This window comes from Phodopus roborovskii, unplaced genomic scaffold, assembly GCF_943737965.1.
Source record: "Phodopus roborovskii unplaced genomic scaffold, PHOROB, whole genome shotgun sequence".
Classification (NCBI taxonomy): Eukaryota; Metazoa; Chordata; class Mammalia; order Rodentia; family Cricetidae; genus Phodopus; species Phodopus roborovskii.
The window spans coordinates 41,629,297-41,649,325 of NW_026126418.1; the positions used below are offsets into that span (position 1 = coordinate 41,629,297).

The following is a 20,029-nucleotide window of genomic DNA, read 5'->3' on the forward strand; positions in this document are numbered from 1 at the left end:
CTTTTTTACCATGTTTTTAGTATTTGGTTTTTAAATTTATAGTTAATAAAAATTAATGGGATTTGTTGTGAAATTTCTATGTATGTGCATGCTTTGTATTCTTCTCCCTCCCCCCACCCCTCCACCCCTAGAAATTCCTTTCCTCGGGGTGCTTGTTTTCTTAATCGATTTTCATGTATGCAAAAGAACTTGCATATTCAACTTTCTGTGTCATTATAATAATGGGTCTTGGTTTTTTTTCGATGCAATACTTCTGAGGTTTTCACTGTCAAATGAACCACTGGGGGACAGAGTCTTGCTGAAATACAGAGCTGGGCTTGAGGTTTCTCTTTAGTCACGAGCTCACAGGGGCCTGCTACACAGGGTTCCAGTCACATGTGCAGTGGGGGAGGTTTTACCTCATAGACTAGTAAAGCCTTGAGACCTGAATACCACAGGCTTTGACTTCTCCATTAAGTGAGGGCCTGTGCCTTCCTTCAGAAGCCCTGATTCTACAGGAAAACCAAGTCCAGATGTGGGGATTCCGTAAGTTACCAAACAGTCCTGTGTGCTACCTGACATCACTGGGTGTCACTAGCAGCCTTGTAAGTCCACACTTGTAAGAGCTGACTTCTGAGCTAAGCTTGGGAGACTGGGAGACAAGAGTCTGCATCTCAGATAGCATGGGGGCATCCCATTAGCTTGCAGTTGGCTAGCCCAAGTCCCAAAGTATGCGACACAAAGGCCAGAACTTTAAATTTCTCTGTTATTATTTAATGTAAGGGTTACTTTTCTTAAGTTTGGCATGGGCCCTGTCAGGAAATGGAGGTCATAACAATGGCCTTAGTGGATGGAAAGACTAGGGGTTGTTTTATCATGTTGGTTTGCTTTTGCTTTTACCTTTTGATAGCCTTACCTTCTTGCCCTTACTTTCATATTAATCTCTCTGCCTCTCTTCCCTTCCTTCACCTTTTACTTAAAAAAAACTCACAGACTTTCTATATGTACCAGACCTCCTATTCAATCTTAAGCACACATTGAGGAACAGTCCCCTCCCCCGTCTTCCTGGAGCTTTTCACTCTGTGATGTAGGCCACACAGTTCACCTAAGCTTACAGCACCTGTGATGGAAGGCAAGGACAAAATATTCAGATCTGTGTTATGGAGAGAGCTTGTAAGCTGCATGGGCATTTAGAGCCCCATCCAGGGTCTTTTCTGCAGGGTCTTCTGGTGCCTGCATCTGTGAATAGATTTGTCCTATCCTTCTGGGCCCTTGCAAGGCAAGGGGTGGCTTGCTTATGAAGTCATGATGACTTTGCCCCCAGAGCTTTGCTTTAGACACCAAAGCTGATAAAGGAGTTATTCCTGGTTTCTGCTCATTATCTTGCTCTTATAAGCCAAGGATTGCCAATAGACAAACAAACAAAAGTAACTTGTGAAGTGTCATTAGCCCACAGAAGTGACATTTTTGTTGTTTGATTTTTTTCATTTTGTGTTGCCAATGATTGGGTTTATGGCCTCCCTTGTACTGGGCAAATTCTCTGCCACTTTCCTCTGTATCCCACCCATGGAGTTATTTTGGTCATAGTATTTACTGCTAAATTTAATAGAGGATTTTACCTATCTAGTTATTCTTAGAATTAAAAGTTAAAATATTTGCAAAAGCATGCCATAGTTTTGATACATACTCAAATAAAGATGTTGTATGTTTATTTGGTGTTCTAACACGATGAGTTAATATTTCCAGTAGTTGCTAAACTAACACTGAAAAAAAACCAAACATATTTTTTACATATATTTAAATTTGAAACAAGCTTTGTCAATCCCAGTTCCCTCTCCCTCCCCTCCTCCTGTGTCACCCCCTTCCCCATCCCCGCCCCCTTTCTGCTCCCCAGGGAAGGTGAGACCTGCCATGGGGGAAATCTTGAAAGTCTGTCCTATCATTTGGAGCAGGGCCTAGGCCCTCCCCCATGTATCTAGGCTGAGGGAGTATCGCTCTATGTGGAATGGGCTCCCAAAGTCCACTCATATACTAGGGATAAATACTGATCCACTCACTACCAGAGGCCCCATAGACTGCCCAGTCCTCCTAACTAACACTCATGTTCAGGGGGACTGGGTCAGTCCTATGCATGAGCTCCCCCTTATTTAGGTCAACTGGAAAAAACCATGTTTCTTAACCTTCACATTTTCTGTAAATGTGGATTTATTTTTATGTGTATGTGTAGATGTAAAAGATAAAAATCAGAATATTTCATATTGTCTTTCTGAACCAGTTTTCTTTTTCTTTTTTTTTTCTTTTTTTTTTTTTTTTTTTTGGTTGTTGTTGATGGTAGTTTGTTACATTTGAGTCTATTAACTGGGTAGCTTTCCACATGAAGATTCTTCAGGAGTTACTTTTACTCCTCATCAATCAGCAATCAGCATAGTGTCTGTCTCACACTAAACCAATTTTAATGGCATTTACAGTTCCTCCTAATGGTTAAAGACTATAATTCGGTAGCAGAAAATTCTAGAAAGTAGTTTCACTCTCTGAACACATTTGGGGGTTGGTGTTTCTAGTTTTCTACTCATTGTCTATAAGAATAGACTGCATCCAGCTTAAAATGTAGAGCACTGAATGGAATCTCTCACACACACACTCAAACATACATACTCACATACATATACATACACACATACTCACACATACACTCACCCACACACATACACACTTATACAAACATACACATAGTCCCACACATGCACATACACTCACCCTTACTCACTCAAACATATATACTTGCACACATATACATACTCACACATACACTCACATACATGCACTCACACATGCACACATGAAAACAAACTCACATACACACACATGCACACACACACTCGTGCGCGCACACACACCTCACATAAAGTAAGGGAGAAGATACATTGGGGGATATGGAGATTTAGTGGAAGCAAGAAGAAGAAATGTGCATATTGTATACATGTATGAATTTCTCACAAATAAAGAAACATGCTTAACATGTTTAAGAGAGAAGGTCTCCCCCTCCATGGAACAAAGTTATTAATTAAAATACACCATAGTTTTTTTTTTAAATAAGCTCCATCTTTCCTAAATGAACACACCGTGTTTTAGAACTGGCAGTATGGTTGTCATGATTGGTATGGCACTTCTGCTTTCTGAAGCCACAGGCCATTTTAGAGCAAGAAACTATCACCAAATGTTGATGTGTCCTTGACCACACTTACTTGGAAGACCACACCCCATAGATTTTTTTTAATTCTGTGCACTTACAGAAAAATTAAGGGATCGTTTCTGTTAATTGTTTTGTCAAAACAAGTGGGTAGTTACTTTTTACATAGATTTTTTTTTATTATCGTATTTTAGGAAGTAAAAGTACGATACTTAAAATGAAAGTACAGCAAATGAGATTTCAAACTAAGAAAATGCTATTGCGTTTGGAAGAAACACTTTTATGTAGCACTGAACACCAGCAAGTCCTAAGCTTCTCTTAGGGGTCCATTACAGAGCCTTGTTTGAGCTCTGAAAATGCAAGTACCTCACGATGGTCAGCAGAGGGCGCTTTGACATTTATAAAGAGACACAATTTCTCTGTTCCAGTGTGGAAAATTATAATCTAACTAGTGTGCCATGTGTGAATACACAGTGCGCATGACCGAGAACGCATGTGTATATTTTGATTTATATATTCGTTCACGTGAAGATTTTAAAATTCCACCCCAGCTAATGAGCTCACCAACCTGCTTGTTTTCAGACTGTAATACCTTCTTTTTCATTCCCCCATATGTTCAACTCCTTAGGTTTATCCGGTGACATTATGCTTTGGAATATATTGTGGATATATTTTGCATAGATCATGTTATGTAGGAGGGGTTTAAAAGTTGACCTTTATAAAACAGCGTCTTTCTCCCCAGTCCAATCTGTCACCGTACTTTGTTGTTGTTGTTTTATTTTGTTTTTCTTTTTTATAGACGAAAGTCCAATCTTGGGTTTAATCTATACTTATTTCTGTGAAAGTGTCACAAAATTTATCCTTGCACTTAAGGATCCAAATAATGTTCCATATCACTATCCTGTAGAAAAATCTAGTGATTTTTTAGGATCTCTAGAAATAAATGCTGCAGCATTTGAAGCTAAAAGAAGGTCATTACTGTAGCCATATATTACCGTTTCAGAATTGGCTCAAGTGAGGAGAGCCATCCTTTATATTTTCCTAAATTTAGTTTATCATTGACTGCTAAGAACTTGCAGTGTTACTGAGGTCATTTAAGGGTAGATAGTAATTTGAAGAAAAATGAATATGTTGATATTGGTACTTGCGAGGGATCTTACATTCTTTACAAACTCAAAGTGTTATATGACTCACAACTGCATTGCTGTCCTAAAAGATCTGTTACTCACATTCCAAGGACAAGGCCATGGTTATTTTATCAGCAATAACGGTGTGTAGTGCATTTCTGTGTGTAGCTAACACGAACTGGATTTATTCCCATGCCAGGTTATGACTACAAATTCTACATTTTAGCAGTCATAACAAAGTGATGGTTTCACATTTTAATTTGATTATTAGACCTGGCTTTATCTATTAAGGGATGTGAACAAGGACTAAAAGCCAGAATGACAGAAGGCAGCGAGTTGGTGAGGTCACATTGGTGAGGAGCCAAGCACCAAGACATGTGCTTTATTTTAAAATTGTATGATCTAGATAAGAAGGTGTAAGTTACATGTTCCCAAAGATGCAGTAACCCATAGAAAATTGATACAAAAGAAAGAAAAGCCACAGGATCTAGCTATTAAAGGACCCAGCAGAAGACACATGGACAGAGACGACTGATAACATTGCAGGCTGAGTGAATATCACCAGCAGAGGAAGTTACCAGATATCTCGAAGTGTGTCAGAACACATGATAAGGAGGTTGGGGGGGGAACAGCAACAGTTTAGACCTTGAAGACCGAGGAGAGCTGACGTGTTTCTCTAAGGAATTTCTGCAGTTGCTTCTCCCACAGCAAAAGCTCCCTCAAAGTTAACAATTCTTTGTCGATATTTATAAAATACCATCACAACGCATGCGTGACCTTTTCCGAGAGTGGTTGTAAGGAATTACTCGCAGGCGTTATACTGACAGCTTGGCATTGCCCACGAGGAGAAGACTTGGACACAGAAGTTGGCAATCACTTTAATCCCCCGCCAGAACCACTTGGTGAGCATTACCTGAGCGGCTTACTTAAGTGTGTTCCCATTTGTACTTTCCTGGGCTGCTTAGCTCCTTCAGCCCAGACGCTTTAGCCACAAGCGTCTATGAATTAAAAAAGGTTTCTAATGCATGCCCTTCTTTCTATCTTGCACCTCTCCCGTTAATGTCAAGACTTCTAGTGTGGTCATTGAGACCATCATTTGTTATTGACTCCACTCTAGACCATTCCACCTTCAACATTTATTGACAGTGAAGGAACAAGCCCTTCCACTGGGTGAACTACCTCCACAGCCCTGTATTTCTTCTTATTATTATTACTATTATTTATTTTGGTTTTTTCATGACAGGGTTTCTCTGTGTAACAGCCCTGGATGTCCTGAAACTTGCTCTGTAGAACAGGCTGGCTTCAAACTCATAGAGAGAGATCCACCTGCCTCTGCCTCCAGTGTGCTGGGATTAAAGGCGGGAGTCACCAATGCCTGGCTTACAACCTGGTATTTCATAACCTCCTCTCTGTGTGCAGACCCCAGAGCAAAGGGCAACAGGCAGAGATAATGCCGTTTAAACCAACATCATTACACATGATTCAAATTTAATTCTAGCTGAAGTATTTCAGCACAAAAGATATTCTATAACCAGGAGCAGAGGAGCTCCACGGATGGCAATGTGGGCCTGTGGTTCTAAGAGAAATTTTTTTCCCTCTCTCTCTCTTTGGGGAACTCATTTCCTAGAAGCTTGGATCCAGAGAGAATATGCAAGGTGGGTGGAGGTGGCTTCTATCCATTCTGTGGGAACACATGTTCCCTGGCACACAGAGCGAACTATGACAGACCAAAATGTGAGCGTGTGTGTAGATCCATATACATATAGCCGAAAATAAAAGTAATCTATTTTCTTTCAAAGAAAAGATTGTTATTTCCAAAGAAAGTTAAATATATATTATTAATGGTATGAAAGTGAGCACAGTTAAGGGGTCCGTGCTGCCTTGCGTGTATGCCAATATGGGGACATACTTCAAGCTTTCGAGATAATCTTTGACAAGAGGACTATGAAACTGCAAGGAAGGTAGGTATGATGTTCAAGCACACAGCGAGGTCTTGAGTAAGACTACCATGGAAGGCGAAATTCGGTAAAGTGTAGACCCTGTCCTCACTAGCCCCCAGAAGCAGTGACTAAGGAGTACTGTTCTCACCAAGGTACATGGAACGGAAGTCCTTTCGCTGCCTTTGTTTCCTGCTGAAATGCAAACCTACTCTTCATCAAGGAGAAGCTGTGAGAGACTGAGGGTGAAAAGACAGAGTCTGTAGAGTGAAAGTTTCTAGGCTAGGAGAAATTCTACATGGGGGAAAAGAAGGAAGCAAAGTTGTGTTTTAACCTAAGGAAGCCCCAGCATTTTGAAGGAAAACCATAATTATTTGTTCATTGCTTGCTATACCAGTACATTCCAGCAGAGGGCAGACGTTACATGAAAATGATTCTAAGCTCACCAACCCCCTTCCCTGTTTTTGCTTTCAATATTTTATTGTAAATTCTCTGGTTTCCAAATGAATTTTAAAAATATTTTTGAAGTATTTAAGGTATATAATACGTTAAATAAGAAAGTCCTTAGATTCCAGTTAATATTTTTGACTATTTCCAAAATATTCAAAATGTGTTTCCAAAATCAAGACATCCCTTCCCATGATTTATAGCCTTTTAGAGACTTACTGTCATTGTAAGCAAAGCTGTTGTTTTTTAAATATTATTTGTGAAGTTATTGCTCTTTAACTTTTTATTTTGAAAATCCATGCTACCTCTTAATTGAACAAGTATAGATTTCTTTGGTTCCAGTAAGTTTGATATAGACAATTATATTAATAGAAGTGACTGTCATTTTCAAATTCATTTTATAGCTGGCTTTGGTAATTCCCTTAGGGGAAAAAAATGACATATGTAAAAGTTAATTAAACACATTATACACTATGACTCTAATATCCAATGCAGCTCTATATGAATGTGGATTTCTTTTTGAAACTCTCTTCTCTGGTTTAAAAGGATTGTTCTTACAATAAACCTTAAAACTATCGAAGCTACTATCTATACTTTTAAATGAGAAAGCCACCTGGGAGTAGTGTCTGAATTCAGATCGGGGAACGTCTCTGGTCTTAAAGCACATGTTCTCTTCCTGGCAAAACCCAGCCTCCTCAACCCTTCTGTTTTGTGTATCATACATGACCTTGGGTATTGGGACCTACCAGACTGCTATGTCTTGAAAAGTATGGAGATAAAACAGGAGAATCCTGCTTAAACCAGTTCAGTGTTTATTACAAGCTCAAAACATTATTTTGTTTTGGTGTTTTTGTTTGTTTGTTTTTTCTTTTGCAACACAACACATTTCTTGACATTGCTTTTCTGGAGGTAGGTGTGTGTGTGTGTGTGTGTGTGTGTGTGTGTGTGTGTGTGTGTTTGCGCTCACACACACACATGTTCAAGAGAGATTTTCTTTTTTGTTCAGACAGAAATCCTGTAGTGAAGGCAGTTTCAGTGTTACTGAAGATAAGCTATTTTCTTTACTATAAAGTATATTTTCTTTAATACTTCCCCTATTTCTATGAAAGAATAAATAAAAGTGCACAATTTTTTTTTTTTTTTTTTTTGCTTAGGAAAATACATCTCCTTTGTGAGGAGGTGAAGATTTGTCATTTAAAGATCCACTTCAAATGGCAAAGCAATTGGGCTCTGCGCCCTCCCTGTTACTGGTACAGAGATCTCTATCAGAGTTACTGTAACGGCTTCTGCACTGTGAAGATAGACGAGTCCCTTCCTAAAATGTGTGTAAAATAAGTGTAGATGAGTGAGCAGAAAGTCTGTGTCCATCTGTGAGTCAGAAATATTAGCAGAGCGCAAGCATCTCTCGAAGTTGTGTCTTGGAAGAGAAGGTGTTTTAATTCTTAGGGAAAATAGGACATCACAAGGAAAATGATTTTTTGAAGTGAGCTTCATTTCGTTTAGCACCAAGAGCTTCCAGAGCTTCACACAAACCATGGTCCATGCTTGATGTTGGTCAAAAGTACTGAAATGTTGGCTGACATAGATAAGTCATTTAACTTCTTGATTATCGGTTTCTCCCCTGTAAAACTGAGCTGATAATGGGTGTAGCTACTGCAGAAGATGATATGTCCTAATTTTCACTGTATTTTGGAAAGCTCTTAGCTTAGTGTTCTGACACAGTGCACGTTTGATTGTGAAATCTACATAACCCAATAATGAAGTTAATCACACTCTGTATATGGTAGCAACATTATTATCAGTAATTTTTTTGTACACATTGTATAAATCCTCTTCCCCAAACTTATTTGTGCTAGAACAAAGCTGGGGTAAATCTTGACTTTGCACATACTGAGAGTCAGTTTATGATTATGGTTTTGTTGCTAATGATTAGAGAATGGAGCAGAAAATCAAATGTTACTTCCATTTTCACTATACTCACTGGAAATTTGTTGGTAACAATATTCAATTTCTAGATTTATTTATTGGCATTTTCCCAGCACCTTTAGTATACTCTTCGGCTCTCATTTCTACATTTAAAATAACAAGTGGAGAGTATGTCGAAATTTACTTTTTTTGCCACAGAAATCTTGGCCTATCTGTCTAGAACTGGAATTATCTTCGCAATGACATTTTCCCATCTCATTTTACACCTTGCCTTTTCCTTACAAATCATATTCTCTTTTCATCAGTACATCTGCCCGAAACGCTCTTCGACTTGACAGTTCTATCCCACACTCGCCTCTGAGTCTCTAACAAGACATACCTCTGGGAATTGCAAAGTGCCATATTTAAAATCTCTCTGTGAGATATCCAGGTTTTCCCGTGTGAACATGAGGGACTCAAATCCGAGTTCCAGAGCTAATCTATGACAACTGATAAGCACAGTATTTTCACATTAGTGTATTTATGTTGTGCTAATATACTTAAACAGTATGTATGTCCGTGGAGAGTTTTTGAACAACTTTTTTTTTCCCCCTCAGCTTCTGATTTTTAAGGGCAGTGTCTAACATGTTTGATAGATCGCATGGGGCTGAAGTTCCATGATATTGTCCAACCTAAATGGACTTAATTAAATTGTAGGAGATGCCTTACATGTCAATAACATATTCCATAGAAACAAGAGTCCACAGCAAAAAGCAGCAAGTCACTGATACACAAGAAGCATGTATGATATGGTACTCTAAGTCAAAGGAGGGTTGCATGCTCCATGAATCCACTTACATGGCATTCTAGAAAAGGGAAAGCGGTGAGAATAGAAACCAGATAAGTGATTGCCAGGGGACAACGGGAAGGCATTGGGGACAAGGAAGCTGGAGGGGACTTCTTGGGTGAAAGAGATGTCTTCAATGTAGCAGTGGTTACATGCAGATCTGAGAACATTCGTCACACTCACTAACCACAAAGGAGTGATCTTCATAATGGAGCTATGTTGATCTGCCTCCGAATGATGAAGCACTTAAAATAAAGAACACACTGATAACTCTGAGCTGTATGTCTTTTCCTTCTCCAGTTGTACTGATAACATGCAAGGTGCTTGTTTTCCTCTATTTCTATTTCAATACTAAAAAAAAAAAAAAAAATGCATCACTGATAGTAGCTTTTAAGTAACTGACAGGTATTTTAATATGGTTTATTATTGTTTCGAAAGCTTTAAGGAAAAATGGAAATTGCCTAACAAATCATAAATATTATGAAATAGAATTAATTACAAGAACATTATGAAATGGAATGCCTGCCCCGGTAATATACCAATTGTTTGAGTTTTCATTTTAATCCAGCTATTTTGCCATCAAGTTATTGTATCTAGTATTGCCCAGTAGTTATCAAATCAAAAATGGTAAATAATACTACAGCCATTTGACATAAAAGGAACCTAGGGTTAGACCAACCTGAACAGCAAGTTTCCCAAATCTTTCTGATTCCAAGTCAGCTTTAAGAACTCCTGTGCCCTGACATTTAAGGTTAGTTCTGATCCCTGACAATAAGATTGCATACATCTTTGGAGACAAACGATAAGAAAAAGAGGCTGTCAGAAAGGAATGACCCTGACTACTGAAGGCAACGCTGGGACTCAGCGAAGGGCATACACTTGCCGTTCACACTCTCAATTGATGGCAGCTTCATATAATTATAGTAAAGAGAAACATTCCCAGACTTTAGCAAATGTGATGCCAAACGTCAGTCATATCCTCTTTGAGGAAATTCTTTTAGAGGTTTTAAAACTCATGTTTATTTATCTCTGAAATGTTAATTCCATAACTGGTCAGTAGGTCTGTAGACTTCATTAAATTTTATCCTTTGCTCACTCCACCGTCATTATACACAAACAGCCCAGTGGCTTCTATAATAATTTGTGTTTAAAAGCCAATATTGAGCTTAGAAATTCCTTCCAGGAGAGAAAATGTATGTGTACAGGTGAGATACATAATTCAAACGCAAATGTGCTGGGATTCACATTTACTTCCCTGCTGGGTGTTACTGTAGGTAGTGAATGCGGGTTTGAGTCATTCCCGGCAGCTGCTCATCCATAGTGGAATGTTTGCAGTGTAGCCTGTGAGAAACTTTTACCTTTTATTCATACTTGCTTGGGTGTGCCTTCCCCACTTGCAATGGACTGTATGTACTGTGTGCTGTAGAGGTGTGTAGTTAAAATACGTTTATTCTCAGAAATATTTTTTAAATATTTTAAAATGTTTTCCTTTGCAGAATCAGACACAAGTTTGGCAGCAGGGAGTGTCAGCTGCTTAGACGAAAGTCTTGGACATAACAGCAACATGGGCAGTGATTCAGGCATCATGGGAAGTGATTCAGGTACTGCCTAACTGTTGTGTAAACCTGAAAAAGTGTGAAATAAGACACCATATAGTGGAATGCATGGGGGCTGTTCATAGCCTCCCTAATGGATTTATGCAATTAAAGTAATTTTTTTTTCAATAGCGAGTCATATTGGAACGTTGCCATTTACTTTCTTTAACAGTATAAGTTGTTCAAGTCTTATGAGAAAACTCTAGTTTTGATCTAGTATATGTCTGTTTGGTCAGGCATAAGCCACCTTCCATAGAATCATGTCTTCTAGTCCTTCATGAGATCTGTTTCAGTTAATTCAACTGCGCTTGAATTCGTGGTGCAGTTTGGTATATGTACCCCTTGTCAGATTATTTGTTATTTTTAAATGTACTCAGACACAAAATTAATGTTTCCAATAAATGCAATGTGGCTACAGATAACAAATAGGGTGCCTCTTAAATTAAGAGTCTAGAAATTACACATAGAGCTAAGTTAGATCCAATTTGGATGCAATAGTAACAGAGCATAGACAGAGCAAATGAAAACTTGACTAGGTATCTCCCATACTGCTCTCCTTATTGGCTGCCTCTCACACCTGCAGGAAGTGAGAATGCCAGCTTCCAGTTTCCCCCCCCTCCCTTATCAGTACTTCCTCTGATTAGACTTCCTAACTTGTCAGTTTGATTGATCCAAATTATCCCATTCTGTCTATTGAATGTGTGATTACAAAGAGCTACAGGGTTAACATCTTTCAACTGTGGCCGATGAGTTATTGATGTCTACTACTCATCTTCCTGTGTTTGTCTAAAAGTTTGGGGAAAAAATGCATTGTGAGAATTAATCAATAAAACTACTTGGCAATGAGCCAGCTAGGGAACCAAAGGAAAACTGGCACCTTAAGGAGTAAGTTAGTTTATTCTTTGTGATGGGGTTGTTTCTACTTAGAAAGTACTGTGTGGTGGTTCATATTGTTCTGCATGGTCAAATATATAAAACATAGATCAGCAGTGGGAAAAGGATTTTGCGCAAGCATGGTTATCTGCCTTTAAAAGCAATTACACCATGCTTTTACGTGTGCATGGTGGTTTTTGTTTTTTGTGTTTTGTTTTGCCCTCCCAATTGCACCAGTGCATCTTTCACAAGTTAGTGTGAGGAAAGCCAGCTCACCAAATGTCAGTCACGACTTAGTCTTTAAAAAGGGCCGGTTCATTTTCTGTTCGGTGCGGTCATTGTTAAGTTCTCCACACGGATCAAATTTGATTTTCTGTCTCTGTCCTGAAAGAGTTAAATTGAAGAATGCTTACCACTGTATGTGACTGATGCTAGAACTCTAAATATACTCTAGCTGATAGCTACGATCCATATGGATTGTTTCAAGCTGCTTTGCCCTATCCTAATTTGTATTTGTCTAAGGAAGGGCTTTTCAACAATATTCATCCATTCAATAAATATCTAAAACACATCCTCTATTTGCAGGGCATTTTGCCTACTTAGAGCTGTTAGCAAATGTATTTGCTGATTTTTAGTCTTCAGTGTGGCATGAAAGACGTGATAAATCTGAGCACAACCTACTTTTAAAAAGCAAATACATTTTTAAAAGCAAATAACATTTTTAAAGGCAAGCACATTTTCCTGGGGCGCTCTTCAGGGTCTAGATGGATGAGTGTTTAAGAGCAAAGAATGATTTTGGATAGTGGGCAGTTAAAATCCTGAAATGATAACATTTATGAAATATTTGACCCCCAAGTGCATACTAAAATTGTATAGAAGTCATTTAATAAAAGCTTTTGGTAAACTGGTGAAAGGTTAACATGCATACTGAATCATTTAATACTGTAAGAGCTGACATTATTTTCACCTTCCAGGCTGACATCATAAGGCACCTTTATCCACACATCCTTAATTCCCCCTTCCAAAGTAACATGATGAGAACCAAGGCAATTGTATTGTGATCTTCAGAGAAGTCTCATACTATAGCAGAATGTGATTGCTGGCATTTTCCAACTTTAAGTAGTCTAATTAGGTGACAAGATTTCTCCTCCCCCATTTTTAGAAAGATATATTGCTTCTCAAAGCAGTGGCACTTTTTGTCAATCCATATTGACCTACTATGGAGAATGTGCCTCCTGCTATTTTGAGAAGATGTCTATTAATATTTGTTCAATAGGAGTGTGTTTTTCCTATGGTTACACACTATAGGTAAAAGGATGCTTTGTCGATTTCAGACACATGCAGTGGCAGACCTTTTCTCTCCAAGAATAACTCAGTTGTCAAAACCCATGTGAGAATGAAGTTTGCCACATGCTGTAGTTCCAATAAAATAGAATTATTTAAACTCTATTTCATTTCCTTTTTGACCATTTACATGTTGAAGTATAATTTAAAGATCTTCCACTGGCTTTTATTTTAAAGGAAATGGGCAGCATCCTTCAAAGCCTGTCTGTGATTTTAATGCCATTTCCATTATTGGATTTTAATTGATTATAATTTGGGTTACATGGATTATATAATTGGGTTGAATGGTTTATAATTTTGGTTCTATTGATTACATAATTGGTTTATATTGATTACATCAGAGTGAGCCAAGAATAAATAAAGAAAGCAAAACCAAACATTTCATTTTTACTTGATTCTAGCTCAGGGCTCATTGATTCCAGCCCAGCTTTCTCCTTCTGGTGACAGAGATGTAACTCCGTTTTCATTGCTTATATGGATACATTTTTCCATCCCTGTGTCAGAAGATGTGAGAAGGCAAGAATCAGGCCGAATATTTAGCACTAACCCAGCATTTTTCCTTGGATGCTATTCTAACATTGAATCCAACTCTATTTTTTTTCCTTGAATATGCTCTGATTTTCTGTTTTAAATCTCTGGGCTGCCCACTACACCTCCTAGTCCTGACTCAAAAATAAATAGGATTATTTGTTTATCTAGCCTAATGCATTAGGTGCAAGCAATACAGTTCCCTGTACTAAGGTCCTTTGAGAAGCAAACTGACTTTGGCAGGATGTGGTATGCAATAGGTGCCTACAGAATGAATTAATGTCATATGACCCGTTCAGTAGCAGTAAAACCTCATAACCTTGGTTATATAGTTAAATCTTTAAAATAATAGCCCTTAGACTGTTCTAATCCTTTTGAGTTATAATAATATAGTAAAATCCTCCTATGTTGTACTGGTTACTTTTCTTATCATTTAACTACATACTTGACAAGAACCAACTTAAGGAAAGAAAGAATTTCTCTGGTCTATGATTCAGAGGGTATAGTCCATGTTGGTACAGAAAGCATGGTGAGGAGTGTGGCTCCGGGATGTAGAACCTGGAGAGTGAGTTGTCTTGTTTATTTCTCTGGCAGCCTAACAGGAAGCAAGATTGTCCAGGCTATGACTCTCAAAGTCTCCCCTTGCCTCAGCCCAGTTACTCACTTGCTCCAGCTGGACCCAACCTTCCGAAGCTCCCTCCCCAAGCATAGCTACCTGCTGCAGTGGAAACACGGGAGACTGGGAACATTTCACTTTCAGTATAAGCGACACTGAGAGGTCATTCATTTTACCTGGGCTTTGGGCTTCTACAAAAGAGACCTAGAAAATCCTGTTTCTCTTTTTAAGTCTTGTTACCAAAGGATACACTAGAAAACCTAACAACAAAAGGGGAAAATGATTACTAACAAGTATGTACAATTGCTATAAGGAATGCTATATTTTATTGTTTTTAGATATGTACCAAAATTTTGATTGAGCAAAATTAACAGAGCATTGGTTGATATAAAATGTCATGTCTTGATTTAGGTACTGCTTAAATTATGTCTTTCATTATAAATATTCTAGCTCTTTGGGGGAAAAGTTGGGTAATAAATGCTCTTAGTAGAGAAGAAACATGAAGATTTTCATTATCTATGGGATCCGCTTTGCTGGGAACAAAATGTTACCATTACATTGTTAACTGAACCTGCACCTTATAGAAATATAATGGGAAGTGAACTCAAAACACTGATGATCTGTGAGATGTTTTTCATGAAAAACAAATTAAATGACTCAGCAGATGATCCAACCAGAGCTTAAATGCATTACATCTGTGGTTAGTCATGCATAGAAGACACACTTCCTGCTTATTCTGTAGATAGTTATTACAAAGTGGTATTTGGTGTGAATTTTCCTACCTGTTCAGCTAGTTCTCTTTCAGCAAGTTAAAACCCACTCAAAGAGGATCAATGGTTTGTGGAAATGGAGCTGTCAGCAAGTTTTTTTTTTAAGTTAATGGGACAGTGTTAGCTTAGCTTCATTGGGACCGTTGATAAGGGGGTGAGCATTCATTTCATGTGTGGTGAGATGCTGATAAGCAGTCATTTCACCTTTTCCGATGCTTTAAAGCACAGGTGGATGTTTAAGTTGGAAAATATTTGTTCTAATACATTCCATGCTGCAAGCAATGCATTTTTAGAGCCTTTCCTCTCAGCTAATAAGATGGGAATACATGGTCACCTCTGAACAAAATACATTTAAACGAAGTCATGTTATAATAAGATTATCCTAGCATTTATAAAATCACTATTAGCATTTATTTTGTCAGTACTTTTTACTTAAAAATGTGTGTTATGGAAATACTTGTAATATATTTTGTTTTTGGGTGCAAGGAGTCATAAAATGACAATTTAAAACTACACAGTAAAATTCATGGCAATTTAATTTAAAGCTATGCAATTATGTTTTATATTTTGGTGGAAACATTATCAATTAAAAGCCGGTATAGGAAGTGCTGTCCTACTGTTTCTTTAATATGCTGTACAACCTAGTTGCCTTGAATGCTGAAGATTTCCCCATTCTCTGTGTCAGTATGTTTATGCATGCTTGCTCTCTGTGTCTTATTGGCTAGCTCTGTCTTAATTATTAATTCACTTCTATTAATCTAAGTACTTCCACGTGGTCTTGGCTTAGTGAGAATACCAGACCTGCATTTCCTTTGCCTGCTACATCTCTGCAGAGAAGAGAGGGATTTCCTGTTTGTCCCTGCTTATATTCTGATTATGCCCAGCTACTTCACTTCCTGCCTGTCTATACAGACCTCCTGACCTCTGTGGTTAGCTAGTGGCAGTATCTGCCATGCTATGTCACTTCCTGCCTGGCCAATCAATGTTTTATTCATCAACCAATAAGGCAAACATATATACAGAAGAACATTTCCCACCACACACTGCACAAGTAATGTTTCAGTTTATATGCAGGCCTTGAGCTCCCAAAGCCCCACAGATATATGACAGCAGGTATGTACTTTGTGGCATTTAGTTGCCAGGTGATATTTTAGCAAATTAAGTAAGTAGTTCCAGCTGTTATTTTTCTTTCTTTTTAATAAAAAAGAAATGAAAGTGAGAGCTAATCACTCCTGCCTTTTTAGCTCCTCTTGGTTTATAGGTAGAGGGGCTAAGAGAAACCAGGGGGACACAAAGAACTAAGAAACCTGGTACATAATGGGAACCGACAATCCTATACCACAGCCTTTCTGAGAGCCAAGAGAAATGTGTGCTCCCCTTGGTCTCCCCATATCCTCTCCTCCACAGGCACCATGCTGTTAATTCACTTCATGGTAGGGAACCCATAGATGATGTCCTGAAGACAAAGCTGACACTCTCTGGTACAGAAAAGAGAAAACTGTTTGGCTTAAATCATAGAGAAAAGGGACTTAAACCACCAGAAGCCCGTGTGCAGTTCCCAGCTTCCAAGCTTAAGTTTCTTCGTTGCCCTTTCTCTGATGTTGCTTTTTCTTGTTTACTTCCTTCAGAGGAAAGAATGAGGCCACAAAGAGCATCCCCTGAGCCAGAACTGCAGCTCAGACCTTACCAAATGGAAGTGGCCCAACCAGCTTTGGAAGGGAAGAATATTATTATCTGCCTTCCCACGGGGAGTGGGAAGACCAGAGTGGCTGTTTACATCACCAAAGATCACTTAGACAAGAGGAAGCAGGCATCTGAACCCGGGAAGGTTATGGTCCTTGTCAATAAGGTACTCACTTTTGCTTCAGTATTCTTATTTCTGCTTCATTATTCTGAAATGTTTAGATGATAACCGTTTGTAACAACAAATCACACAGATTTTGTGTGTAATGTCAAAGAAACTGTTTATTTTCGTTTTCTGTTATTTACCTAAAATTTAAAAGATTAACTTTAAGATTTTTCCCATAAAACTACAACATTAAATCAAATTGTTCTAACTTTTGTATACAAATTAAATTTTCTAACACACAGTAGAAGGGCAATGAATGTGAGCATGTGTGACCTGAAAATGTCCCTGGAATCTAGGACCAACTGCCTGCCTTTAAAGTCCCTTTAGCCACTAATCCTTAATCAAACATCCCCTTTATCCAGAACATACAGAATGTGACTGAAAGCCAAAGAGAAAATTAAGTGAATATTTTGTCTATTTCAGTTAAATAGGTGAATGATGGTTAAAGAATTTATGTAAATATATGTTATATGTTACAGTAAATGCTATTGAACTTTTCTTCGGAAATGTTTATCTTCTGAAGGCACCAAACACATCTTCCTCTTAACATTATAAACAAAATTATTTTTGTATTTTATTTAAATAGATGAAAATGTATATACTTGTAGATTGGGAATATTAATTTTTCCTATTCTATAAAATAAAATTTAGTGTGATTTTCATGCACAACAATAGCTTTTTTTCCTACTCTCGTATATTAATTAACAGAAAATACATCAATAGACTTTTAAAACTTTGTGTTTTTTTAATAGATTATTTCTAAAAGTTTTGGTTGAAAGCTGCTTGGCATACTGAAAAATGCAGGCAGAATCCAAGCTATAGTGATTTCTTTTTCCATCACTATGCTTGCAATCAACTTGCATGCAACTTCTGAACCCAACATGCTTTCATTGAAATGGGCATTGTGGGTCAATGGAAGAGCTGTGGGCTTGAAATCTAGCACCCCTAAAGCAAAACAAAGGGACATGAGACCTTTGCAGCTTTATACACACTATAAGAAGATAGTTTTGGTTTTCTTTTGCTGGTGGTGATGACACACTAATATTTATTTACCCAAAACCTTTCATTTACTCCCCTTTTGAATATTGTAAGTTTAAATCCTATTTCTACCCATCAGCATTTTGATATTAGACAAATTAGAACCTTCTCCTTCTCTAAATTTTTAGTTGCCTGGTCTATAAATTCAAGTTAGGTTCCAAGTTCTGAAGTTAAAATTTGATTCTGTGTGTGTGTGTGTGTGTGTGTGTGTGTGTGTGTGTGTGTGTGTGTGTGTGTGCACATATTAAAAGGAGTTTAATAGTGGCTCATTAAACTTTCATATCTTTCTTACATGGAACTTGATGAAATCAAATACTTTACATATCGGGAAGGAATAAGTCCTATAGGTGTCCATAGGAAAAAAATAATGCTGTTAAATGAATTCAGGCACTTAAACTGATGCCGTTGTTTCTTTGGGGCAATTCTGCCATTTTCTGAACCTCAGCCTCATCTACTCTCCTCTCAAAGGTTCATTCTCTGTTTTTGCCACCTCATCCATACCGGGAACATTCAAAGATTCAAAGCCCAGTTATTATTATTTTTCATTCATTTCCTTCCCTAATTTCCAATATGTGGTCATAGGATCATAGACAATTAGACCTGAGAGGATCTTTGTGATATAGCTTTTTCTCTTTGCTGAGAGATATGTCACTTCTGCTGGCTAAGGCCTGGTACCAAGAATACCTCCCATCTTCCAAAATAACCACAAACATTCTTTCCACACTTGCCACTCAAAGAAATCCATTCATGCATTTGCCCAAACATATGTGTTCTATGGAACACATGGTCATTCTTTCCTTGGTCATTCTGGGACACAAACCTAGTTCTCCTGCTTTGCAACAAAGAAAAGGCAACATCCTTTCATTATTCATGCAGTATGGTTCCCAGGCCCCTTGAGATTTGGAGTTCTCTCAGACATAGAATTTAGAATTAGGAAACATGCTGTAGATGCAGTCTTAAGAATGTGAAGGAGAGATGAGCCTAGGACTTAGTACATTCGTACATCGTAGACTTTGATTTTTGGAGCATCTAGCTATCAGCTTAAAGTCCTTGGCTCCTTTTCATTTGAATACCATACTAAGCTAAAACCTTTAAATTTATTTTTCTGCAACTAGCTTTCAAGCTTCAGTGTAAGCACTCAGTGTTTTTCTTATTCATGTGATTTTGTCTTTTTAGATCTATTTCTTATTTTATGAGTGTGAGTGTTTGCCTACATGTGTGTCTGTGAGTACCTCGTGCCTATGGAGGCCATGAAATGCTGTTGGATCCTCTGGAGTTACAGAGAGCTGTGAGTTGCCATGTGGGTGCTGGGAATTGAATCTGTGTCCTCTGAAAGAGTAGCAAGTGTTCTTAACTGCGGGGTTACTTCTCTAGCCCTTGATCTAATTTTGTAATGGTCTACCATGTCTGATTGATGACTTATTCCAACTGGGAATCTTTCAACCCATAAAATGTAGGTAATTCTTATACGTGCAAATAAATTGAAAAGTTTAATGTTTATAATTTTCATTATATATATATCCACTTGGATTCTTTTTAGAATCAAAGCAAATTTTATTTGTCCTATACTTGCATGGATGGATCCTGCATCAGCTTTAGCATAGGCTGTGAGCTAGGTACTTCAGGTCTAAGGACCTGAGGTCTGAGCACTTAGCATAGGCTGTGAACTAGGTACCTCAGGTCCAAGTACTTCTTGGCTATTTTCAAAATCTAGAAGACTAAACAAAGATATTCCAATACTGACAGCTATTTGTATTTCGTAGAGTAACTGAACATTTACTGCTATACATCAAAGCACACATGAAATATGAATTTTTCAAATGGCATTTCTCCATGGAATGAGCATTAAGAGCATCACTCAGTGCTTTTCTTTCCCATTCTTCTTTTCCTTGAGATTACCAAGTCTTCCCACTCGATCTCTATTTGCATCATAATTGATTACTATACTTTTTCTTTTAATTTAATTAAAGTAGCTTCAGCTTCA

At 37.9% G+C, this 20,029-nt stretch overlaps 1 protein-coding gene across 1 annotated transcript in view; it reads left to right on the plus strand.

The window, feature by feature from the left end:
• Positions 1 to 20,029, plus strand: part of Ifih1 (interferon induced with helicase C domain 1) — a 51,894-nt gene that overhangs the window by 14,870 nt on the left and 16,995 nt on the right. The window contains exons 4-5 of the mRNA XM_051184576.1: positions 10,929 to 11,033; positions 16,787 to 17,007. Of these exons, the coding sequence (XP_051040533.1) occupies positions 10,929 to 11,033; positions 16,787 to 17,007 (326 nt within the window). The remainder of the gene's footprint in view (positions 1 to 10,928; positions 11,034 to 16,786; positions 17,008 to 20,029) is intronic.